The sequence below is a fragment of the Thamnophis elegans genome, chromosome 5, assembly GCF_009769535.1.
Source record: "Thamnophis elegans isolate rThaEle1 chromosome 5, rThaEle1.pri, whole genome shotgun sequence".
NCBI lineage: Eukaryota > Metazoa > Chordata > Lepidosauria > Squamata > Colubridae > Thamnophis > Thamnophis elegans.
The window spans coordinates 34,653,292-34,675,052 of record NC_045545.1 but is presented as its reverse complement, the minus strand read 5'-3'; the positions used below and the strand labels follow the sequence as shown (position 1 = coordinate 34,675,052).

Here is a 21,761-nt window from a genome sequence, read left to right as displayed (position 1 = left end):
TCAGCATATTACAGTGAGATATCAAGTGAGACACTGAAAAGTTTAGTCCCATTCTTCAGTAAGAATTGTATTTAATTGTATTGTATTTAATAGATTTATAGGCCTCCCAATCCCAAAGAATTGGATAAAGAGATTGCAGGAATATTTATCAAATTTGCTGAATCACAAAAGTAAGTGAAATAGTTAATGTCCCAGAAAAGAAATAAAATTATAAATGATCTGAAGGATTAGAGAATTGTAAGGAATGAAATTTAATACAGACAAGTGCAAGTTCTTTATTTAGGAAGCTAGAAAATGCACAGATATTAGATAGAAAATACTGGCTTGATAACAGTTTATAGCTAAAGTTTCTTGGAATAGTAATTGACTGAAAAATGAATTTTAATCAGCAATGTGACATGACTACAGAAACCACAAAGAAACAAACATCATTTCCAAACTACAGCAAGTATTAAGTCCACTTATGCAGCATTACTAAGTTTGTGACAAGTTCTTGTAACCACTGTTTAGAAGTAACCAGTTTAGAGAAAGACATAAGGAAGATTAGAGAGCTAAAAACAATGTCCTATGAAGATCAAAGCAGCTGTGGACATTTAGCTTTGAAAAGAGAAGATGAAGAAAGATATGACAGCATTCTTTAAATACCTGAAAGGATGTCACACAGAAAAAAGGTCAAGACCTGTACTCTATTGTCACAGCGTATGGGACATAGAATGAAGGATTTAAATTACAGGAAGGCAGATTCTGAATGAATCTGAATTAACATTCCTCATCACAAAAAGAGTTCAACAGTGAAACAATTACCCAAATATATGGGTTGCTACCATTACTGTTGAAGCAGAAGTTAGACAACCATCTCTTGGAGATTCTTTAATTCAGATTCCTGCTCTGAGCAATGGTTACACTCAATGGCCTAACTGGCCCAATTTAAAATTGTGATTCTCTCATTTGAGACAGAGCCAAGCAACACTTCTGAATCAAACACATTAGATACAAAGCTGTAGTTTTAAGCAGTAAGACTCAATGAATGCAATATTATTTTTGTGAAAAATATAGAATTCCAGTTGAGAATAGCTTAAAGCAGAATTCAACCTTCTTTATTATTTGCTTTGTTATATGCAAATCCCTTCATCACTCTATTTCCTTTCTATGCAGAATACAGAAGGGAAGAAATACAATAAAATATTAAAAATATAAGTAAAGGGAAAATACAAAATAAGTAAGTAAAAATACAAATAAGTAGGATTCACCAACAATCATATGTCACTGTATCTTTCTACCCTGGCAAATTGTTCATGCTTCCACTATGTTAATATATCACTTTATTGTATTTTGTTTTTTAAATTTGTCACTTTTCTCCTTTTGAGAATCCCACTTACATGTATGTAAGTATATTTTTCTTGGTCTTTCTCTTCTTCTTGTCTCATATGCTCTTATTTAATATACTTGTTCTGTAATTTGATCCTCATTCATTCTCTATATGACCTAACTACTTCTATGTATTTCTTGTTTACCAGGCACTGATCTTTGTAGCCAACCTATATTCATTCATCACCTATTAATCCCTGATATTACCACATGCAGCAAATTACTGTTTTCCCATATAAAAAGAAGGTGTCACAATTTGTTTCACTAGGAAGATGTCACAAGTAAATATATCTTTAATTAATCTATAGTTATATACATTATATCTATTCCAAAACAACAGTTGTCTATGAGTATTGGAATTAAATGAGTACTGGAATACTGTTTAATTTTTACTCTGAAAAAAATCATGTAAAAAACAAAGTAGTAATCAACTAGCATTTTATTAGCTGCATAATGTTGCATACTATACTATAGTATAGTGATGGATAACCTTTTCCGGAGTGAGTGCCCAAAACACGTGTGTGCACGAATGTGCATGCACCAAAAGCCCCAAAATGCAATGCACACACCCTGTGCTCTGCCTCCCGTGCATGCTCCCCCAACCCCTGCGCATGCGTGCACAGGTCCTCCACATGCACACCTGCCCTGTGCATGCGCACACAGGCCCCCCTACATGCCCCCACCCCCTTGTGCACAGCAGAGACCCTATAACCAGCTGACCAGCAGGAGGCGCACGGGCATGCATGGTGAAGCTGAACTAGGTCAACGGCTCAATGCCCAGAGAGAGGGGATTGCATGTCACCTCTGGCATGCATGCCATAGGTTCTCCATCATGGCTTTAGAATGACATCCTAGGGTCTTGGAAAGAATGATATGTATGATTGTATGAAGGTCAATACCAGTTAAAAGACCAGTAGCAATGCTTTCATGTTGTGGTGTATATAGTAATAATATTATTCTATGCATTTTAATATAATATATTCAACTTGCAAGTTGCCTGGTTCAGCAAATCGGTGTAACTCCCAACAGGTAACAAAGAAATTACACATAAACATTAAAAAAGATGGCAAGTGTGAAGAAGTGGAGGAGGTCTATTCTCCTTGCTGAAGGCCTGGATGAAGAGCCAGTCTTTGTGGCTATTCTTCTAAGAACAGCAGAGTAAGGGTCATCAAGATCTAGAGTTGATTTTTTAATCAAAGGAACCAAAGAGAGCACCAACTAGGCAGGGTCAAATTGTCTGGGCAGATGTTAGAAGAAAAAGATGGTCCCTCAAGTAAGCAGGCCCTATGCCAACTGTGCTCTGCTGATGACACTAGTCTGATAGCTAAAAATGAAAAGGATCTGCAAGCACCAGTAATAAGAATCAAGCAGCACGTGGAAAAATGGCACTAAGATTAAATATAAAGGAAGCTAATGACATCAGGAGCAATAACCAACTTCAGAACTGACAATGAAGATACTGGAGTGGTGATAGCTTCTGTCTTATAAATTCACCTATAATCTAGGAGAAGTGCCTTCTCTGTTATTATGATTGTTTTTGGAATGAGCTTCCCCCAGTGTTAAAATGAACTGACCTACTACTAGCTTTCCATGAAGATCTGGCTCTTCTTACTGTGCATTGGGCAAGACTGGAAATGAACCTTGTTTTGTGATATAAATAAATTAGTAGCACTATCCTCAATTTATTTATTTATATAAATATTTATACATACACACACACACACATACACACACATACATACGCACATATATACACTATATACACATGTTATATGTATGTATATAATATGTGTATATGTGTGTGTGTGTGTGTATATATAATTCAAAATTATATATATATATATATATGTGTGTGTGTGTGTATGTGTATATATATATAATTCAAAATTACAACAGCATTGAAAAAGGTGACTTTTCACCATTTTTCCCACTTACAATCATCAGCATCCCCACATGATCAAAATACAGATGCTTGGCAACTGGCATGTACTTATGACAGTTGCAGTGTCCTGGGGTCCTTTTACAACCTTCTGACAAGCAAAGTCAATGTGGCAAGCCAGATTCATTTAAACAATGTTATTAGCTTACAACTGCAGTGATTCACTTAACAACTGCGGCAAGAAGGTCATAAAGTCAGGCAAAATTTACTTAACAACTGTCTTATTTAGCAATGGAAATTTTGGGCTCAATTACACACACACAGAGTGGGTTTGTTGTTTGGTTGTTTGTGTTAATTTTGGTACAGATTTTCTTCTTAGTTTTGTACGGATACTATTTTAATTTTTCTTTTGGGGTTTTTCATTTATTTGATTATGTTGATATGCTTCCCAGAGTCACAATTTGTAAGATGGGTAGCCTATAATATATTAAAATAAATTAAAAATAAGCCCTTTCATCAATACTTTTAAGTTCTTCATAGAGGCATCTTTAGAAATGAAAAAAAAACCTGTGGAGGCTATGATCTCATGTTTTGTGCTAAAATATGCCTCTCCTCCTTGGTAAAGTGGCTGAAACCATCTGGGGGATAAAGGTTAGGAAATGATAGGGATTAATCTCATCATTTAGTCTTGTGATAAACTAGATACATATTCCACAGCTACATTTTATGTATCTTGTGGCATAACCCAAGAAATGAATAAATGTTTGTTCATCCAGAGAAAATGATTACAGAGAAAAGAAAATATATTCCGTAGCCTAATAACTATTGTTAGATGATATCATATAAATATTAAATGTTATGCTGATTACTTGCCAACAGCTTATTATGTCTGGAGAGTTTTAAAAATCTTCAAAAGCAGAATACCATGATCTAAAGTTTATGTCCTTTGTGTGTGTGTGTCTTATAAATCCCTAATATCTTTTGTTCCTCTAAAAGCTTTGTGTTTCCTTAAAAAACTTACTAAAAATCCTAGAAGAATGTTCTGTTATCTTGTGGTTTATGATGACTTACTGTAGTTATTAAGAAAACAGTAACAGAAACCCCGAATCTGTATCCTGCTTGCTATGGTCACATTTTGAAAGAAAGTTCATGTAAATGCATTAAGACCTGCACTAGAAAAAATGCTATTTAAACAGGAGATGTCAGGAACAAGATTTACAAAAAGTGTTACATGTGAACTAGAATGCTACTAAAAAATTGTTTCACATGCTAACGCCTTTTCTTAAGTACACAAAGCACAGATTGGGCTGTTAGGCACTATATTTGTCATTACCTAGCGAATTATAGTTCTCTTAATGACATTTAGAGAGAGAAAAACTAATGCATCATCAAAAATCCTAGATATGGAATTCAGTGAGAGACAGTATGATTGTTGTTAACTGTCAAATATCTCTTTTTGTATTTCCAGTATAAATGAAATGGCTCATAGCTTGCCAATTACTTGGCAGACTAGCTGGCTGGTTGGAACTTCATGTTCAGGTAGCAGTGGTTACAAAAAGCACCTGGATGTCGTAATTCAAGGCTGAATTGTGTACTATGAGAAAATAAAGCCATCAAAAGGTCTGCAATCATCACAGTCAGTAAGTTAACAGAAATAAGTAACAATAATGCAAGTAGTCTTTCACTTATGACATAATTAAGCCCAAAATTATGTTGCCTAAATGAGACATTTGTTAAGTGAATTTTGCCTCATTTTATGACTTTTCTTGCCACAGTTGTTAAGTGAATCACAGTTGATATGTTAGTACCTGGTTGTTAAGTGAACTTGGCTTCTCCATTGACTTTGCCTTGCCAGAAGGTCGCAAAAGGTGATAACATGGCTCTGAGATATAGTAAAGGTCATAAATACGAACCAGTTGCCAAGAATCTGAATGTTGATCACATGACCATGAGGATGCTGCAAAAGTCATAACTATGAAAAGCGGTCATAAGTCACATTTTTGTGCCACTGTAACTTTGAACAGTTGCTAAACAAACTGTTGTTAAGTCGAGGACTACCAGTATAACATAAAAGCATTTTTTAAAAATTTCTCCCTAAGTTTGTGGATTGGTTAGAAAGATTTATTGATGATAGCTTTATAAGCCTAATTGTATGAGCCTAACATTTAGGTAGGATCACCAATTAGTTTATCTACATTCATTTTTATCTATGTATAGATGTTTCTGTATTGTATATGTTTGTAACTTGTTGAAAAAGGGTAATAAAAATATTCAATTATCATATGCTTATAGTTAAATTTTCTAAGGAATGAAAAAAATGATGTTCATTTTGTCAGATTGAAAACAGACAGCATTACTATATAAATAGATGACATATATTTCAAGGCTAATACATGAAAAAAACCTTGTACTAGTGACGGCAGTATGATTTAGTTGGATGAATAAGATGCTTAGTGCATTACTGGTCAAACAATGTTTCTACTGTACATCCAGGATAACAATAATCTTAAATAGGAACACACCTATTATTGCAAAATCCTAACTAAGTATTTCATTACTTGTAAATGTCATTCTCAATTAATAAAGTAACAGATAACCACTTCACTTTTGTGTATGTGGCTTGTGACTATATTTGTATATTGAAACGCTGGCATTTTAGAGAACTTTATCACTTTATTTGCTCATCAGTTTGCATGAAATAAATCTCCATAGTAGTTATTTATTTATTAATAGTTGATCACAGTCAGCCAGTGGATTCAGAATTTTTATCCATCTATTGAGTCCTTCCCAAGGACCTAGGACAGTCAAATATAAAAGTTTAACGATGTTAAAGATATTGTCGCTTCTGAGTTTGCAACTGATTGGTGGTGATTTATCAATTATGATGGTGTTCGAGTGGTTGCTCCATTTGTTTTGAGATTGCACCCAAGGCTCCTATTACTATTGGTACTATTTTTGCTTCTGCCACAGTCATTCTATTTCTATTTGCGGTCTTTGTAGTTTTGTGATCTCCAGTTCTTTTCTCTCCTCTTCTGCTATTTCCAGGTCTTGCCATGTCCACTATCCAGACTTTCTTATTGTAGGTCTGGTGTGTTATTGGGCAGGTGCCTATCTGTTTGAATTCAAAAGTCCCAGAATACTTTAGCTTCTTCAATTTCTATTACGGTTGCTGATTTTATGATCCATCAGTTCTTGCCTGAGGGCAAATGGTATTCTTGCAGATCATCCAATACACCATTGTTGCTACTTTGTCATGCTGTGGTTTGTAGTCAGTCTGTACAATTTCCTTGCAGTTGCTAACCAGTTGTCTTTGGTTTCTGTGCAAAGGTGGCACCTGCCGCCTGTTGCTGTTCTTCTTCAATTCTGGCTTTGTATGAATTTGTTCTTGATCTGGTACAGCCAGAATTAGCCCCTTTGTCTCTTTCTTTAACTTTCCTGCTCTTAGTCATTGCCAGGTCTTCTTGTTATCTGCTTTGCCTGTGTGTGTGTGTGTGTGTGTGTGTGTGTGTGTGTGTGTGTGTGTGTGTGTTATTTCAGTTTGCTTGATATTGTCAGATTAAAGAATGTCCAGGTATTTATAGTGATCTTCTTCAGTCAGACTCTTGATGTTATTTTTCCATAGGGCATCTTGATTCCTTCAATTTTCACTATTTTTCTTCTGCTGATGGCAAGTTGGCACCTTTGTCTACTCCAAAGTTCATATATTACAGTGTTGAGCATTGGTTCTATTTGAGGTATAAGAAGGTGGGGTAGCCTGGCAGGTGTTTTTGATGTTTGATAGCCATGACTGTTCAGTATTGTTGACAGGTGCACTGAATCATTGCAACAGTGCCAATTGTGAGTATCCTTGAAAGATCCCTCTCTTGATATTGATATCCTCACATTGATCGGCAATTGCCTATTCCATTGTACATTGATCTTTGCACAAAACTCCTGATGTGTATACTGAGTTCTGTTATTTTTAGGCATTTTTATTATCTAATCATATGGCAGGGATCAAATGCTTCTTGTAATTAATCCGAGCCAATGAATTCATGTTGGTTTTCAGTCCAAGCTGGTCTTCCTTCTTTTGCAATTTTATAAAATCATTTTGTCAGTTAGAAGCTTCTCTTTCTGTCCAGGTTGAAAGACTGTTTTCAACTAGATGCAGTTGCATCAGCTACTATCTCAGTTAGCAATTTGAAAGGTAATTGGCCTGTAGTTACCTGGGGCTGTCTCTTTTGTTAAATCTATCATTATACCAAATATGTTCTTCCAAATGTTGTTCAATTTTCAAATTCGCCTTCTTATAGTTTGCTCTTAATTGCTTGGCAATGAGTGTATGTAGACCAGCCAGATGTTTCAACCAAAAACCATACAGTTTATCTTCGCCTGATGCTGACCAATTGTTTATCTTCCCTACCCTTTTCTTTACCTTTTCTGCTGGTATTACAAATTCTTACATTTCAGCTTTTTAAAAAATTCATATCCACCTCCTTTATGCAAGCCGCTTTTTTTTTTTGTATTTTGGGGAGGGTTGTCTCACAGCTTGCTCAGAATTGCAGTGTTTCTTCTTTGTCCAGTGTTGATTGTTTCATTACAGTTTCTTCACTGAGGATTGGTAGAATCATTTCTGATTCAACCGAATGGGAGATTCTGCTATAGTGTGCAATTCATGCTTTTTATTTGCTGAACTTCTTGGCTACTGCTGTTATTTGGTTTTATATTTCTAGTGCTTCCTTGATTTCCTTTCCTCTAGATCAGTGGTTCCCAAACTTGGCAACTTTAAGACTTGTGGACTTCAACTCCCAGAGTTCCCCAGCCAGAAGAGCTAGCTGGAGAATTCTGGGAGTTGAAGTCCACAAGTCTTAAAGTTCCCAAGTTTGGGAACCACTGCTCTAGATAATACTTCTTAATCAGATATTCTTTGGTCTTCTTCTCTTTTATTTGTTCTAGCTTGCTTGCATCTGATCTTAGGATGCAGATCTTATTTTCAATCCTATCTTCCATTTTGGTGTACACAGGCTTTTTTGGTTTTTACTGATTTTGCATCGGAGATATTCAGTTATATAACTGCTATAATGTATAGCAGATTTGTGAATTTGTTTCTTGCTGTAAGCTGGTGCTTATATTTCATATTACAGTATTTTAATATTTATGCTAGCTAACAAGCTTCAATGCAGGCAACAGTATTCTGCTGTTTTTGTGCTGTTCTAGATGCTAAATTTTTTTGTTTCAATTTCTTTTGCTATTTACTTAAGAGGGTTTTGTTCTTTCCAAGGAGAAGGCTGAGAAAACAGTGATTTGTTCAGGAATGAGAATGAATGAATAGCTATGCTAGTTTCACCTACTACCAACTCCCCTTGGTTTTCCTCTACAATGTGAGTTACTTCTGGTGAGGCTTCAGTTTCTTTGCCCTGGGTAGATCTTCTGCAATTCTTCCAATTCTACTTCTGTGAATATTTTATTTTGTATTCTAAATCAATGCTGATTTGCTAACCTCTGTTCTACTATTTCTAATTCTAAATGTTGTTCTTTCCAGAACTGTGCATTCTCTTCAGAAATCCTCTTCTCATTGGGACTTGATTTATAATAACAGTTTATTTAATCTTTCAATAACACTCTTTGTTTTCAGTTTTTGTATATTTGCAATGGGTAAACAACTTTCCTTCTAGAAGACCTACACTTGGTGGCCCTGGTTGCTTAGCCAACAGTCCTGAGTCCTGTAATCCATTTCTCATCAGATATCCAGGAACTCCAATATCTAGTGCATTGTTGACCAGGCAATGGTCAATCTTGTATGGGGTTCTGTAAATTATGTCTCACCTTATTGTTAATAGGTAGTAGTAAGAAGCAGTTACATTTAATTGTAGATGCTGAATTAGTAAGGCAATTACCCTAGTAACACATACTTAATTGGTAAAGCATATTTTTCCCATTTAAAAAAAAAATGCCAAAAAACAGCAATGCTCGTTAAAACAATTACTGTTAAACAAGTTTTCATTCAAAGAATATGTTAAATTCCTAGTTAGTATTTTCACAAAATTGTTCACTACAATAAATGTAAAGTTTCCTAACACTGTTTTAGAAATTCTTTCCTTCCTGCAAGGATTGCCCATTTTTTGCAATATTCAAAAACAGTATTTACAACTGATTTGAAAGACTGTGAAAGTTAGAGGTATTTTATTCCACAGAATGTGTGATCAGTTCCTTAAATTTCACTATATTCAAATTTGATATTTTACGTCATAAATATGGAGACATTGCAGAAGAGGTAAATGTGAATATTGATCTCATTTTACTTATGTCTCAAATCTTACATGGAGGCAGAGCAGTATTCTTAGAATGATCTGATAGATAGCATTCCTATTCTGATGGACAGAATAAATTATTTTGTTATTGTGAGTTTCTTTCACTCTTATAGGAACAACCTTCCAAACCTCTTTTTCAAACAAACATTAAAAATGACGCCATTCTATTTTTCTTAATATTAATTAAACCATATGCAATTAATACTGAATTAATACTAATACAGGTAACAGCATAAATATAGAATCTAGCATTTTTAATTGTCTAGGAAGGCCCTTACTCTAAATTCAATAGCTGTCTGTAGTGATGTCCAGGGCTCACCTCATCCTTTATGTCTTCTTGCTGCTGTGCACTGAAGATCTCCATTGCAGCCATCAGCCTCATCATTAACTCATCCACTGTTGTGTTTCCTAGCAACAAAGAAGGACAGTTTAACTTCATAATATTTAAGTTATTTTACAAACTCAACAAGTCATTTTACAAATAATCCAAAAATAATACCTTAGATTTTTTTTCATAAAGAAAATGCAATTAATTTTATTTTAGTGTCATTTAATTTATATTTTAAAGTTTCTGAAGTTTCCAATTGTAAATGTGAATCTAAATGAAAAAATAGATTAATTATAATTTCTATTTCAACTTCATATCAGCAATATAACCAGGTCATGATCTCAAACTAGAGATAAATAAGGAAGGAAGAGGGAAATTTTATTCTTAAACATTTTTTCAAACTGCCATAGATATTATCACAGGATCTTTTGACATATCTATTGATATTTCTGTGTTGAATTTAAATATTAACATTTACAATGAATAGCCCTGAGATTACCCTCTGCCATTCATTGATTCAAAGATGGTAACATATATAATGATGAAGAGCAGCCCATTTCCCCCTTAATTGGACACTATTTGTTGGGTTATTACTTCTTGGTTGCATTGCTAATGTACGATATTTGAAATACATAAGAGATTTCACAGCTCTATTCACTGCATACGAATCTTGGTTTCAACCTCTGCAATACTTTTCACAGTGATGTTAATTCCATCAGTATAGCAATATCCAGATTTCAGTGGAGAATATGGAAGTACATTACTACTAAGTTTCAACATTCCAGTGCTAGAAAAGTAGTCTAAAATTTAAGTGAGTTGTAAGTAAGTATCAAGAAATCAAGGGAAAACTGTGAACATTATATCATAAACATCAAGTAACTCATTGAATATGACTCTAGTTTTTTCCTGCAACTATTTCTGGATTATTTTAGAGTTTCAATATAGGGATGGTAAAGGTCCTTCAGGCACATCTTTTAAAAAATCAATGAATATCAATTCATATAGCTATAAATACTCATACAGTTATTTTTATAAGACTGAGATAAATTACAAAAGGTTAGTATTCCCCACTCTCTGTGTGTGCTTTCTTTCTAATGGGAGCAAGGGAGAGAAAGAGAAAGAGAGAAGGAGGAAATTTGCCCGCTTCGGGCAAATTGGTTATTAAATTATCCATTCTGCTATCAAAGTGGATCCCGGGTGCTGCACTGCAATGGAGAAACGGGCAACGGAACAGCCAGTGTGAGGGAAGGAGAAGGGCGCTTTCCCTCTTTCTTCTCCCTGCTCTTCCGCCTTCCATCATGCTGGCTGCTCCATTGCCCGTTTCTCCATTGCAGCGCAACATCCAGGATCCACTTTGATAGTGGGGGGGGGGGGGAAGATAATTTAACAACTGGTTCGTCCAGGGTCATGTTTGCTGTCACAGGAGGCTCGTCTGGCAGATCTGGAAGACAGGGATGGGCCAAGCTTCTCACAACAGTTAACCTGACCCAGGGCGAACCGTTGTTAAATTATTTGAATTCCACCATTGGAAGGGTTGGGGGGAATAAGTTTGGGAGGTGAAGTTCCTTACTCACACTCAAGTTACTAGAACAAGGGGTTAGGTTTTTGAATGTGACGTAGTAACTTCTCCAGGTAACTAAGATTCATCCTGAGACCTACTTCTAAAAACCAGCTAGAACATTTGCCAATTTTTTTCCACTTTTTTTGTTGAGTAACATCATAAGGTGTAAACTTTCCAAGATTGAAGCTGAACATTTTTATCACTGATTTTCAAACACTATCGTGCTATATTAGTTTTGATCAGATACACATAGTTGTTGCAAATGTATATAAGATAAATTCACAAATTTTTCATTTTATCTACAAATACTTTGTTAATGTAAGAATATAAACTATATTCCAGGAGAATTTATACACTTGACTACTAGTGTAATAGATACAAATTCAGTTGAAAGTTTCAATACAAAACATGCATCAAACAGAATACATGGACTATACCTTGTATTACATTCAACACCTCATTTGATGATCGTTTTCCCATAATAATAAGGAACAATGGAAACTGATCTGTCTTCTGAGTGCGAATAGTTTGAGCTACAACACTGCCAAAGTGTCTTGTGCACATTGTTAGAAACCTGAAAAATAGAACAGTTTGCATTACTAAAAAGTATCATATTCATTTAATTTCCAAAATATATATGCATGTCATATAACTTTTATAATTTCACAGCAAAAATATATGCAGTACATTGTACCTTATTTTCAGGAAAATACAGGACTTTATATGTGGTTAACAGTAGCCCCATTTTTTTCTCTTTTTATACTGTGAACAATTTTCCGCGGACTCTTGCAATCTTATTATTTTCCATAGGGAACATCCACTTCCACCCTCTCTTTTTCTTCTATGCTGCAACGTACCTATTTCTATTAAACCTACTATCTTCTTTATATTTTTCTCTTATCTAAATTTCTTTACATTCTTTTGCGCAACATTCATAGCTCTGTATCAATTCTGCTCCCAGATTTAATAGTTAGAAACAACTGAGACCTAGTGGTTTAGTATGATCCTTCTGTCAATTCTTAAGTTATATAGCTGAAAACCTCGACTTTCAAAAGATAGAAGAAAACAAACTAGAACTCTAACATAAGGAAAACAAAATTAGTCAATTCATGAGAAAATTCTACAGCATATCATAAAACTATTAATAGGTGACCAACTTGAAAACAATATATATTAGATGCAAATCATCTAGAGATTATTCGATTATTATATTTATAAAAAAATAAGACTTTCCAAACTAAAGTCATCCCTTTTTTATTTGGTAACTTTCTCAGTAGACTGTGCAAATACTATATACATATCTTGTTTTCAATTATGCTTTGATAGAGCACCCCATTCTGATGGGATAACCACAAAATGATTATCATATCTGCACTTGACATAAAACAGGGCAGGTCAGCTGCTATTTTAGAAGATTGAAAACAAAATTCAGGATCTTGGTAGGTTAGAGGGATGAGCTGAAAACAACCGAACAAAATTTAATAGAGATAAATGCTAAAGTTATACACTCAGGAAAGAGAAAAATGCAGAAATATAGAAATGGGAATTCCTGGATATTAAAAATAACTTGGATCACAAACTGAAGATGAATTAGTGATGTGATGTAGCTGCTAAAGGAGAAGAAATTTTATGTTATGCCATTGTACCAGCTTCCAAATATGCAAAGTATACATTATTTTGCAATGATTACTATACAATGCCTCAACATTTCTGGGTAACAGATTTGTAAGATTATTCAGGAAAACTGGAAGAAATGCAAAGAAATACAATGAGATTGGTTTTATGAAGAGACAGAGAGAGAAAGACTGAGAACTGAGAAAAGATGGCTTGAGGGAAATTTTCAGTTTATAGTAAAGAAGGTGAAAACCTGTTCTTCATCATTCCAGGGAGCAGGATACTGAATAATGGGTAGTCCTCGTCTTACAACTACAATTGAGTCCAAACTTTATGTTGCTATGTGAGAAATTTGTGAGTTTTATGACTTCTTGCCATATTTGTTAAGTGAATCACTGCAGTTGTTAAATTAGTTCCAGGGTTATTAAGTGAATCTGGCTTCCCCATTGACATTGCTTGTCAGAAGGTTGCAAAAGGGAATCACATGACCTGGGACACTGCAACTGTTATAAATATGAACCACCTGTCAAGCTTCTGAATGTAAATCATGTGACCATGGGACTGCTGCAATGGTCATAAATGTGAAAAATGGTCATGTCATTTTTTTCAGTGCCGTTGTAACTTTGAACGGGCACTAAATGAACTGTTGTAAATTGAGGACTACCTGTATTAAGTTATAGATATTGGTAAATGAAACAAAAGAAAAAAGAAAAAAACTTCTAATGGTAAAAGCAACATGAAACTCAGATTAATGAAGGAAGTAATTCCCGTTCCTAATTAGAATGTCAGGAATGCTTTAATTTGGATCCCTGCACCAATTAGAGGGTTGGACTTGATGGCCCAAATGGCTCTAAGTTTCTATGCACTTGGAAAATTAATGGGATAGAGATAGATGAATAATATTTCATTGGCTTCTTGCACTGTTTTCTTTATTATCTACCTCTGCATTAACAAAAAATACAAAATGCTCTCAATGTCTTTTCTGGTTTATTCCTAAAATACAAATCATAAGAGATGGAGGACAGTAATCAAAACAACAGATCCATATTATTAGGAATGAATACACACACACACACACACATACACACACACATGCTGGTCTTGTTGTATTCGGGTCTTTTCCCGTGTAAGATTGAGATTGTCTTGGCAACGTTTCAGCGAGGTCTTCAGGCTGGGTTTTGGGCTTAAACTCTGATCACACTTTAAGCCCACTTGAAGATGGCGAGTGAGACCTCGCTGAAACGTTGCCAAGACAATCTCAATCTTACATGGGAAAAGACCTGAATACAACAAGATCAGCATACCTACACCCATCAAAATCTACACACACACACACACACACACACGAACACACACACCTCCTTTTACTCAGGCAACAACCCTCCACTATTCTGTTTATTCCTAACTCTGAATCCCACACTTTACTACTGTAACAGGAATAGTAACAATACAGAAATCAGTTGGTATTTCAATAAATTAAGATGACCCCACTAAATTCAAATGCGTATTTCTTTATAAGCAAAAGCAAAATGATACTACACTGGAGAAAAGCACATGGCTAAAAGCAAAGCTTAATTTGGAATCTTCAGATGTTGAACAGAATGCATCATCATGCCATCTTCTCAGATGACTCATTTTGAAAGGAGGACAAAAATCACTAAACTCATAGATGCCAATTCTAGCATTAACGATTGTGTGATTCTTGAATCCACTTTTCAAACTCCAGTTTAAATTATCTGTGCAACTCCCATGCCCAAGGACGTGGCACTGGCACGGAGTTAAATTTCAAAAGGCCAAAAGCCAAAGCTAAAATAGTTTGGATTAAAAAAAACTAATATATTAAGGATTATTACTGTATGGCCCTAGAACCTGAGTAAGACTATAAATAGGGACTTGACTGAGGGATAAAAACTTGAAACCTTTAGTATAAAGTTTTTCCTTCCTACATAGGAAGTAATATCATTTTTGGTAAGATATACTTAAATCTTTAGGCACTTTGACACCTGTTACAAAAAAAGCCTTATAAGAATCAAATGGAGATTAAAACCATTACCATATTTTACTTTTTATTCTTTACAATGCAAGAGGAACTTTTTGCTCTCCTCTAAGGTATAATGAGACAGATATGAGGAATTTGAAGTCCATAAGAACAGGTACTGAAGATTGAACTCTTTGGCAAGAATCAATACCATAACATTTCAGAAGTTCATTGTAACAAAACACACACATACACACACCCCACACAGACCAAAAGTTGTAGATGAACAGCTTGCATATAGAAATATGTTAATATAACTTTCAATAATTAATTAGTGAAAGAAGTAATACATATCAAGGAGTCATGTTTTTGAAGATTGTGCTAGTTCCCTTCACTTTCATACTTACTAGTATGTTCTAAAAACACTAATTCTAAGCTTTTGACAAAAAAGCTTTCATCCATTATCATACTGAAGTCTGACATTAGTATTCTTAACACGATCTTGAATAAATGAAAAAACTGATAAAGCTTTTCACTTCCATTAGAGGACTGTTTGAAATTAGCATTTCTTTCAAGAGAAAAGGGTAGCTTATGATATGTTTTCAGATCTGATGGTAAAAAGTAAATGTCATAATAATAATGAATTATGAAAGACCAAATGCAAATATAGAATGCTTTAATAAGATCCAATTTAATAAAGTCTGTAAAAATAATGGACTTTTAATAACACAGGTCACAAAAGGCAAAACAGTGGAAATTCTGAGGACTAGCCACTAGCAGAGGCTTATTAATTCTTAATTATGTTCATGAAAGGCAACTAAAAGTCTGTATTTTCTTATGCCTTAGGATAATATTTTAGGTAACAACTGATCTGAAAACTACCTGATGAGCATAAGCCTTTTTGTCCCATGCTTTAGAAGGTAAATCTATCTGAAAAGACAACTGGCATTAAAAAGTCACAGGCTGAAAAGCATTTGATATCAACATCCAAAACAGAATCACAACACTTAATTTTCATATTATTAATTTAAAAAATCCATGCTTCAGAAATCTAGAATGATAAATAAAAATCCTTGATTCCAAAGTGAGCATGATTCTGAGAACTATTAAAGTTTGAGGACAAAATTGAGTCAATTTTGTCCTCAATATTTTATTTAAATAAAGCCAATAACACAAAATTGAGTCATTTTTGTGTTATTGGCTTTATTTAAATAAAATGTCTCAATATGGAAATTACTTTTTAGAAAATAATCAGATGTGATTAACAAGTAGTTCAAAAGTTTAAGAGTAATTATAAGATGATGTCCTACATGTGCTAGTTGGCCATTTCTAGTTGGTTTTTGGACTCCTGGATTTCCAGACATATAATTCTGTTTTCTCTGTCACGACCACTACTACTTATTACTATTCTAGAGACACCACCTCAACCACCCAGACCTCTGCCTCCCTTTACTATACTATCTGGGACAGAAGAGAAGACAAACTATTTCATCTGCATCCCCTTGTCATCGACTTGACCCTTGTGTCCCTACCCCACAAACCAGAGACCTTACTTGCACAATTTTAACATCAATCTTAATATTTGCGCACCCCCCTTTTTTTTCTCTGTATGTGGAATATATGTGCATGCCTGTGAATGAATGAACCCACCTTCTTTTAAATTAGTATAATTATTTTTATTATATTGTTGTATCTTTTAAACTGCTGTGGGGTATGTTTGCGGAGAATGCTTGGTTGACACGTATGAGGGGATTGAGAGTGCGGCCTGGAGCCCCCTCCACTGAGTGCAGTAGCAGAAGTGGATGGGGGCCTGGATCCGCCTCTCGTCCCAGAATGTATGATATGAATGGCCTGCCGGGGAGAATGGAGGCTACGGGAGGGGAAGAGGGGTCTACGGGTGTGGGGATGGGCCGGTGCATCCCGGTCGTAGTTGGGAGAGGCAGGTTTGACAGGAGTTACAGGGCTAGCCATTACCGGGGAAGGTTGGTTCGCTACGTCACAGCGATCCCTCCTTCCGGCCCTGATAGCTCTACTCCAGGACCAGATGGCGAGAGTTGTCAGGGCCCTGGTCTCAGGCTGCTGTTGCTAAATGCCAGGTGTGTGGTTCATAAAGCTCCCCTCGTCCGGGACCTAATATTAGACGAGGGGGCAGACCTGGCATGTATTACTGAAACCTGGCTGGGCCATGAGGGAGGAGTCCCCCTCACTGAAATGTGCCCAGAAGGGTTTCAGGTGCTCCACCAGCCGCAACACCAGGGAAGGGGTGGGGGAGTGGCAGTCATCATCCGAGAGTCACTAGTCCCTCGTAGGATCCCTGCTCCGGAGACTGTCGGATGTGAGTCCCTTCTGGTGAAGTTGGACCTTGGGGGTCAAGTGGGTCTGTTTCTAATGTACCTACCTCCCAACTGCGTTACAACAGCCCTACCTGTGCTCCTTGAGTCAGTAGCCGAACTGGCGGTTGAGTTCCCCAGGCCATGCCTCCATCCTGGTACTCCTTGACCTCTCAGCGGCTTTCGATACCATCGACCATGGTATCCTTCTGCGACGACTGCGGGAGGTGGGGGTGGGAGGCACTGTTTTACGGTGGTTCTCCTCTTACCTCTCGGACAGGTCGCAGTCGGTGTTAGTCGGAGGGCAGAGATCGACCCCTAGGCCCCTAACATATGGGGTGCCGCAGGGTTCGGTCCTGTCCCCCCTACTTTTTAATATCTACATGAAACCGCTGGGCGAGATCATTCGGCGGCACGGGATAAAATACCACCAATATGCGGACGATACACAGTTGTATCTGTCCGCCCCGTGCCAACTCAATGAAGCGGTGGACGTGATGAGCCAGGGCCTTGAGGCTGTTAGAGGCTGCATGAGGGTTAACAAGCTTGTGCTCAATCCAGATAAGACCGAGTGGCTGTTGTGCTTCCCTCCCACTAATTTGCCAGTGTTCCATCTCTCAGGCTGGGGGGTCAAATACTACGCCCCTCAGACAGGTCCGCACTTGGGAGTCCTCCTGGACCCACAGCTGACTTTGAACACCATTTGTCAGCTGTGACCAGGGGGGCATTTGCCCAGGTTCGCCTGGTACACCAGTTGCGCCCTACCTGAAACCGGGAGGCTCTCACAACAGTCACTCGTGCCTTGTGACCTCTAGGCTGGGAGTACTGCAATGTGCTCTACATGGGGATGCCCTTGAAGAGTATCCGCGACTTCAGCTAGTTCAGAATGCGGCCGGCGCGAGCGATTGTGGGTGCACCTCGTTTCACCCACATAACACCTATCCTCCGCGAGCTGCACTGGCTACCTGTCGATCTCCGGGTACGCTTCAAGGTGCTATTTGTCACCTACAAAGCCCTTCATGGTAGTGGATCTGGGTACTTGAGAGACCGCCTACTGCCAATTACCTCCTCTCGACCAATCAGATCCCATAGATTAGGCCTCCTCCGAGTTCCATCGGCCGGTCAGTGTCGACTGGCTACCACGCGGAGGAGAGCCTTCTCGGTGGCAGCTCCGACCCTATGGAATGATCTCCCCGTGGAGATTCGTACCCTCACCACCCTCCAGACCTTCCGCATAGCCCTCAAAACCTGGCTGTCCCGACAGGCCTGGGACTAAAGACTTCAACCCACCCGAATTGTATGAATGTTGTGTTTTTAACGATGTACTGTCTTATGTGTTTAATTTGTATGTCCTCCCTTCCTTTTGAACTGTAAGCCGCCCTGAGTCCCCCCAGGGAAAAGGGCGGCATATAAATAAAACTACTTACCTACCTACCTACTTATAGTGCTGGGGGATTTCAACCTGCTGTTGCTCGGCGAACACTCTGATGGAGCACAGGAGTTCATGGCTTCCATGACAGCCATGGACTTGACCCAGGTAATTCAGGGTCCGACTCATACTCGACCTCGTGTTTCTCTCGGAGTAGTGGAGATGTGATCTAGATTTGAAGGGCATTGAGATCTTGCCCTTTTCATGGTCAGATCACTTCATATTGAGGCTTGACTTTCGGAAACCAATCCCCCACTGTAGGGAGGGGGAACCGATTAGGTGGTTCTGCCCCAGGCGCCTGATGGACCCTATGGGATTTCAGACGGCGCTTGGCGAGATACCTGACTCCCTGGCCCACAGTCCGGTGGAGTCCTTGGTTGCTACTTGGAATACAGTGGTGGCAGAGGCTCTAAACCGGATTGCGCCTTTACGGCCTCTCCGCGGCAGTGGATCCAGGACGGCTCCTTGGTTTACCGAGGAACTCTGGGAGATGAAGCTCCAAAAGAGATGCCTAGAGCGACGCTGGAGGGCTAGTAACTCTGAATCCGACTGAACACAATTAAGACCCTTTATTAGGACTTATCTAGTGGCGATACGGGCGGCAAAATGTGCTCATTTTTCCGCTCTTATTGCATCCGCAGAATCTCGCCCAGCCGCTCTGTTTAGGATAGCACGCTCCCTCTTGAAAGGGAGGGATGCTGGTGAGCCCTTACAGGGTAGAGCTGAGGAGTTTGTTCAGTTTCTGTCGGATAAAATCACTTGGATTCGGACGGACCTGGACTCCACTTGGACAGTACCAGCCGAGATGCCGGGGGAGGGTCTTGATCGGATTTCGTGAAGCGAGTTTCAACTTGTCGCTCCTGAGGAAGTAGACAAAGCCATGGGAGCGGTGAGTGCCTCCACCTGTTTACTGGACCCGTGTCCCTCCTGGCTGGTCTCGACCAGCAGGGAGGTGACATGTGGCTGGCTCCAGAGGATTGTTAACACCTCTCTCCAGGAGGGATCCTTCCCGCATCCCCTAAAGGATGTGGTGATGAGACCCCTCCTTAAGAAACCTTCCCTGGATCCAGCCATCTTAAACAACTATCGTCCAGTCTCCAACCTCCCATTCGTAGGGAAGGTTGTTGAGAAGGTGGTGGCCTTTCAACTCCGACGGACCTTGGATGAAGCAGATTATCTGGATCCCTTTCATTCGGGTTTCAGGCCTGGTTACTCCACCGAAACTGCTTTGGTCGTGCTGATCGATGATCTCTGGCGGGCCAGGGATAGAGGATATTCCTCTATCCTAGTGCTTCTTGACCTCTCAGCGGCCTTCGATACCATCGACCATGGTATCCTTTTGCGGTGTTTACGGGAAGTGGGAGTGGGAGGCACCATTTTACGGTGGTTCTCCTCCTACCTCTCGGAAAGGTCGCAGTCGGTGTTGGTTGGAGGAAAGAGATCGACTCATAAGCTCCTGAAATATGGGGTGCCGCAGGGTTCGGTCCTGTCCCCCCTCCTATTTAATATCTACATGAAGCCACTGGGTGAGATCATACGCTGGCATGGGATCAAATATCATCAGTATGAGGACGATACTCAATTGTATCTGTTCGCCCCGTGCAACTCAGCGAAGCAGTGGAAGTGATGTGCCAGTGCCTGGAGGCTGTCAGGGTCTGGATGGGAGCGAACAAGCTTGCACTCAATCCAGACAAGACCGAGTGGCTATCGATGTTGCCTCCCAAGGATAGTCCAGACATTCCACCTCTTAGCCTGGGGGGCGAAATTATACATCCCTCAGAAAGGGCCCGCAATTTGGGTGTCCTCCTGGACCCGCAGCTGACGTTAGAACACCATCTGTCAGCTGTGACCAGGGGGGCTTTTGCCCAGGTTCGCCTGGTGTACCAGTTGTGGCCCTATCTGGACCGGGAGGCACTTCGAATGGTCACTCATGCCCTCATCACCTCAAGAATGGATTACTGCAATGCGCTCTACATGGGGCTGCCCCTGAAGAGTGTTCAAAGACTACAGTTGGTCCAGAATGCAGCCGCGTGAGCGATACTGGGTGTACCTAGATACACCCATGTTACACCCATCCTCCACGAGCTGCACTGGCTCCCTATTAGTCTCCGAACGCGCTTCAAGGTGCTAGTCATTATTTTTAAAGCCCTACATGGTTTAGGACCTGGCTACCTGACAGACCGCCTCCTGCCACATACCTCCCAACGACCAACAAGATCTCACAGGTTGGGCCTCCTCCAGGTGCCGTCGACCAGACAATGCCGGCTGGCAGCCCCCCGGGGGAGGGCCTTCTCTGTAGCTGTGCCGACCCTGTGAAACGATCTACCCATAGAGATCCGGACCCTTACCACTCTCCCGGCCTTCCGTAAAGCCACTTAGACCTGGCTGTTCTGGCAGGCCTGGGGCTGTTGATCAATGTCCAGCCCCACTTAGACTGAATGGATGTTGTGTAATTTTAACAATTGTATTTTTTTACTTTTAAATTTTTAAATGCTTTTTTATCTGTCTGTAAGCCGCCCAGAGTCCCAAGAGAGTGGGCGGCATACAAATTTTATTAAATTGAAATTGAAAATTGAAATTTCTGCTATGTGAGATGAAAGGTCTTCTGATTTTATTGAGAAATATTTAGCAAGTTCACTTCCAAGTCTACAGTGAGACAGACTCTGGAAGCTTTGTGCCATCCACAATGGATTTGTGTCACCCTTATTTTGATTTCTCAGGAAATTATCTCAAGAAGTCATCCTGGTCGAACCAATTGCTAAGTTATATATGCCATGCTCAGTAGACTATTTAGATAAATTATATGATTTATACTCAAAAAGAAACTTTAAATTTTAGAGAAGTTTGAAAATACCTATTTGATATGGCCAAATCCAATTTAGCAGACCAAATATTTGAAGAAGTGCCCTAGTGCTCTTTAAACATGAGCCAAGAAATGGTGAAATTTATTTCTATACCTATTTATGGCAAATTTACTGTAGAGT

At 38.7% G+C, this 21,761-nt stretch overlaps 1 protein-coding gene across 1 annotated transcript in view; it reads right to left on the bottom strand.

The window, feature by feature from the left end:
• The window catches only part of FAF1 (Fas associated factor 1), a 239,794-nt gene that overhangs the window by 55,155 nt on the left and 162,878 nt on the right, over positions 1-21,761 (bottom strand). Inside the window, exons 14-15 of the mRNA XM_032218051.1 lie at positions 11,864-12,000; positions 9,857-9,945 (exon numbers count right to left, since the gene is read on the bottom strand). Coding sequence (XP_032073942.1) covers positions 9,857-9,945; positions 11,864-12,000 — 226 coding nt within the window. The remainder of the gene's footprint in view (positions 1-9,856; positions 9,946-11,863; positions 12,001-21,761) is intronic.